A 5,484-nucleotide genomic window follows, 5' to 3' on the forward strand; every position below is an offset into this window, starting at 1 on the left:
TTTTAAAAAACAGTCTCATTTAATATTTAACACATGAGTGAGTGCATCAGAGACTCGCACATGGCACCAGAGATGTGATGGGTTTTGTTTCTCATGAATAACACACTGGTTCCACACTGTGACCTCCACCACCGGAGAGTCACCAGTGGGGGAGAAGAAAGTCACACACACTTTTGTTCATTTAAAAAAAATCTCAAGGAGAAAACCTATGATCAGAACCTTAATCATCCTGTTAGACCTTAACTATACACCAAACCAAGGAGAAAGGAAGACGGCTTCCACAAACCTTCAGAAAACTGGATTCTATCTGAGTCCATCTTCCATTTGACATATTCATGTCATATGTCAAAAAACGTTCATTAATAATTTAAATACTTAAATAACGTTTAGGTCATCCACTGGATCTGTTCCACCGGGCTCTAAGACAGTCTCGTTGGGGGGCCAGGTTAGAAGCTGCAGTGTGACAGGCTAGGCCCCCGGCAAAGCCCATTTTCTTCAAGTGAGGACTGGATCGTTGGCACCTTGGTTTACCAAAGTGGAAGATGAGAACTTCCATCAACTCGGGCAGTTTCTACGAAGAACACTGGCAACTTCAGCTTATGTGGTTTGTTGCCTGACCTCTTTTCTTAAGGTATCGTCTCCGAATTTTCATCATCCATTTCACACTCAGTTTGGCAAATTCTGCAGCTTTAAATAATGCCAAGAAGGCCCCACAGAGAAGAGCAATTGTGTTCCAAGGATTGGCGGTGATTATCTGTGAAATGGAAACAAACATAAGTTTCTCAGTTGGCTTCCATTTTTGATTCTCAGGATTATTGTCAAAGAGCCCCCCAGATTACTGGCACAACAAGAAAAACAACTGGATTTTAAGACCGCCATAACTTGGGGCTTTCTGGCTGTCCAGTGGTTAGAACTCCGTGCTTCCCCAGCAGGGTGCGCGGGTTCGGTCTCTGGTCAGGAAACTAAGATTCGGCATGCCACCTGGTGCAGCCAAAAAATTATTAAATTGCCATAACTCTATACTTGGTTCATAGCTCCAGTTTGAGGAGAAAAATATTAGTCCCTCTTGATAATAAAGCGATCCTGAAAGAAGAAGAAAAAAGAATTTTTCAAAAAAGCTCTGCACAAATAAGATAATCAGTGCTGAGTTTTAAATTTCTGGCCTAATTCACAATGCGACCTTGCTTCCAAACAACACTGATGGCCTGCAGGCCAGGTCCCCCGACTCACCTGCCCTGACCGCTTCCCCGAGTCACTGATCCTTCCAGGCCCTTCACAGCTCCCGCTGACCACTAAGCCAAACCCTCTCAATGTGAGCAGAGAGATTTCTTCCACAACCTCCCCTGGCAGTTCCTCACGGTCTGCAATTACTTCCTTTATGGCTTAGGCGGTCCTCTGACCCACTGAAACTCCTTCAAGGCCGAGGTCACAGCTTGTACGTCTGAGTTCCCTGCTTGGTCAACACATAGCACTTCTAAGTTCCCGGTTCAGCAGAGGGACCTCGGGCTCATCCATGAAAGGGGTTTCTCTACCATCACCATTCAGGATGGCTGTGAACGTGATGGATGACTTAAGTCAAGGGACCTTGAGCTCAGGGCTTTACGTGGCCCGGGATAGGACTTAAAACACTGAGCACAGCAGGTTAGAAAATGCCTGATCACACACTTGCCCTGTGGAACTAAAGGCGTTCATTCTTCTACGTGGCGTCTTTTATTCAGGGGGTCCGCACACACTTAATGTGTGCACGGCCCAGCCAGGCCCACAGCTAACAGGGTGGTGGGATCACGCACCACATCACAGAGACCCTCCGGGTTTGAGCCTCAGCTCTGCGATGTCTTCCCCCAGCCCACAACCGCATCAAGATACTTTATGATGATCTTAAAACAAAAACTGCTTATCAGATACGGGACTAGCTCTGGTGGATGGCGTCTCAGGAATGTTCTGGCAAAGCTGTCCCATTATTCCTCCCCTTCTGAGATGGTGAGTATAGAATCTGACATTAATTGATGCTCTCTTTAATTTCTGATTAGTACCTTTCTTTTTTCTCTTTGGCCCCACACCACAGGGCAGGTGGGATTGTAGTTCCCCGACCAGGGATCAAACCGGCGCCCCTTACATTGGAAGCATGGAGTCTTAACTACACTGGACTGCCAGGGAAGTCCCCTGAAAAGTACCTTTCTACTTCGACTTATGACAAATTAAAGATTCTTATTCTACAGAGAAGCAATTAAAAACAAAAAAACAACGGCTTTCAGCAGCAGTAACTAGATGATTAACTTTGTGCTTTCTACTCCACTCACTCACTACCACTGCTGAGTGGCTACTCTGGACTAAGCACCATCCTGGACACCACTTAAACGGTAAACAAAGACGAAGCCCCCATGTTCACAGGGAAGACAGTCTAGCGCTGAAGACGAGATTAAACACAAATGAGAGAGAATAAGCATGTCATAAATACAAGCGGCAGATCAGCGCTACGGAAGGAGATGAGGGCGGCCCGCAAGGATTAAAGCCTAAACGGCTCAGGTAGGAAGCTCATGGTCAAGACCTTAGGTGATACTCACATCCTGGACTTTCTGGATGAAAGGATCTTTCCATTCAAAGACCACAAAAAACAACTGAGTACTTTTCTCGGCAGCAGGTCTCTGGTCAATGTAGTTAACCACACTGGTCTAGGTACAGAGGAGAGAGAGCAGTGTTACTGCCTGTGTGCCGCCCTGGCCAGGGCTGCAGGGGAGGAAAGGGCAGTTTAGGGGATCTGACACCCCGGCTCCCCTCGCTCCATCTTTTGGAGGCAGAGAGACAAAAACCTCCTCTACACGACGTCCTGAGATTGGTCCCAGAGCCCAGGCTTCAGCCTGGTTCCCAAACGACCTGGAGCACACAGTGGGTGTTTTGGACTATCACCAAAACCTGTCACTAGGTACCTGTGCATGCTAAGTCACTTCCATTGTGTCCGACTCTGTGCGACCCCATGGACCATAGCCCACCCAGCCTCCTCTGTCCATGGGATTCTCCAGGTAAGAATACTGGAGTGGGTTGCCATGCCCTCCTCTAGGGGATCTTCCCAACCCAGGGATTGAACCTGTGTCTCTTATGTCTCTGGCACTGGCGCCTCTTGGGAAGCCAGATATCTGTACTCCTGATTAAATCATTTTCAAAGTAATGTTTAAGACTCAACTCACAACATAAAAATCTCACATTTCAAAATACTTGACCTGAAGAGCTGATTCTTACAACCCTTCCAGTCTTCCACGCCTGTAAACAGTTAGCAGGCGTGCTTGGAGAGGCCTGGTTACAGCTACTGCAGAGGCTGGGAGGTGAGATGGAGAGCAGACAGGTCCCAGGGGCAGAAGCCTGGCTGTGCCATCATCTGCTCTGAGCCTCTCCTTTGCACTCATCAGTTCAGTTCAGTTCAGTTGCTCAGTCGTGTCTGACTCTTTGCGACCCCATGGACTGCAGGCTTCCCTGTCCATCACCAACTCCCGGAGTTTACTCAAACTCATGTCCACTGAGTTGGTGATGCTACCCAACCATCTCATCCTCTGCCGTCCCCTTCTCCTCCTGCCTTCAATCTTTTCCAGCATCAGGATCTTTTCAAATGAGTCAGCTCTCCTCTGCACTCATAAACAGGACAAAACGCCCATCTCACTGAGCTGTAGCGAGGCTCTCGTAAAACAACACAAAGGAAAAGCATTTTGAACTTTACAACATGATATAAAAACATTTAGCCCATTTTCACCCTTAAGAAAATAATTTTTAAAACATTTTTGTTCAAAGGAGTGTTCACATTCCCTGCCAAAGACTTCCCATTGTCTGACTTTGAGCAGACAATGCTGAAAGGCACGCGCGCCTTCCACAGCTCATGGGTGAGGGGGCTGGCCCCCTGGTTTCAGATCACTGCTGGAGCTCCCAGGGGAGCCAGGGAGGCCTGTGAAGATCTAACTGTAAGGTGGACACGCCGAGTCTCCTTTCTCAGCTGATTTGGGAGCCAGATAAAAAAGAACTTGTGGAGTTCTTGGCAGAAAAGCATGGTGTAAAAACCCAGGCGATGACAACTGTCTTGCAAAAGAGAAATATTTTAAGGACCTACTGCTAGGGGGTCGTCACCACCTATGACAGGGAAAAAAAAAAGCCTCTCTCTTAAAGAAAACTGGCTTCACGCCTTTCCCAAAGGCCTCCCACCTGGAGAAGTCCTAGGAGCATGGTTCGGGCAGGGGCAGACCCAGAGGAGGCCCTGAGTGCCTGGCTTCCGTCGGCCCGTCTGTCAGCTGGAGTGGGTCCTCCTACTTCAACCCGGCCCCTTCCTAATGCTGCCCTTAAAGCCCAGCCCAAATGGAACTCCCTCCACGGGGGAGCAGAGGATGTGAGAACAGAGCCGCCTCCTGCATGGCCCTGCAGGCCCCCAGCCACTGACACACAGCACGTGGGTGGTCGGGGCCTGGGCGTGCGTGCCGGCGGGAGGACTGAGCCCCGCAGGTGCTGAACCGAGGCAACCCCAGGGTCCCCTCCCTCCACCCCGGCTCCACGCCTGTTTCCAGGAGCCTCTCACTCTCCTGCCTGGGTCACGGCATACTTCCTGGCCTCAGGTCAGAGGGCTGAAAGCTTTCGTATCACACTTCCCATTAGCAAACATTCTGAGCATGTACCCAACACATTGATCACTCTCTTACAAGTGACATTATTTACTATTACTATCCTGACGGTACCTGCGTTTTAAAACACTCAAAAAGACAAAAAGAATGAGATTTTTTTTTTTTTTGAAAACCAAACAGATTAGAATGAGATTTTAAAAATATAAAAAGATACTTTCCTCCTGTGTCCCAGTTGGTCATCATGCACCTAACACTTCAGAGGCCATCCCTGCATCTAACCTCTGCCCTGTGAATAGTCTTTTTTTTCAAATGCAGCTGCCAGCTGCGTGGGAGGGAGTGGAGCAGAGCTACAAACCAGCTCAGATCCAGCTGGACCAGGCACCGCTCTGTGAAATGCTCCACCGTGTGCGCTCTGGGAGCCGCTGGGACAAAAGCAAAGGATCTGGGGCAGGCCGGGCCTGCAGAAGAAACGCGCGGCGAACCCCCCAGCGGCGGGCCCACTCGCTTCCTGTCGGACATCCACTCACCCTTAAGAGCCCGGGGCGAAGCTGACCCCTCCGAGAGGCTCCCTGCACCTGGACTCAAGGGTGGACCCAGGGAAGGTGCGAGGCGAGCCCAGCGCCACCTACCTCCTGCCGGAACTCTACCGCCTCCCGCCCGTCCTCCTCCTTGGTCTCCACCAGGGACATCTTGACCCAGGTGCGGAAGCCCCCGGAGAACTTCCAGCTGGAATAGGCGCTCTCGCAGGCCTGCATGAAGCCAGCTCTGTCTGGGCTTGGAGGGCAGAGAAGGAAGGTCTGTGTTATCAGGCAGGGCTCGAACTTAGCCAGACTCAAACTCCAGCCCCTACGGCCAGCATCTCCTCTGCTAGTACTGGCAGGACCCAGCC

At 50.0% G+C, this 5,484-nt stretch overlaps 1 protein-coding gene across 1 annotated transcript in view; it reads right to left on the reverse strand.

Moving 5' to 3' along the window:
- Nucleotides 1-5,484, reverse strand: part of TMEM206 (transmembrane protein 206) — a 31,623-nt gene continuing 26,139 nt past the window's right edge. Inside the window, exons 6-8 of the mRNA XM_010853028.1 lie at nucleotides 5,225-5,369; nucleotides 2,565-2,672; nucleotides 1-754 (exon numbers count right to left, since the gene is read on the reverse strand). Coding sequence (XP_010851330.1) covers nucleotides 593-754; nucleotides 2,565-2,672; nucleotides 5,225-5,369 — 415 coding nt within the window. The 3' untranslated portion in view covers nucleotides 1-592. The remainder of the gene's footprint in view (nucleotides 755-2,564; nucleotides 2,673-5,224; nucleotides 5,370-5,484) is intronic.

The sequence above is a fragment of the Bison bison genome, unplaced genomic scaffold (assembly GCF_000754665.1).
Source record: "Bison bison bison isolate TAMUID 2011002044 unplaced genomic scaffold, Bison_UMD1.0 scf7180017864322, whole genome shotgun sequence".
NCBI classification, from domain to species: domain Eukaryota; kingdom Metazoa; phylum Chordata; class Mammalia; order Artiodactyla; family Bovidae; genus Bison; species Bison bison.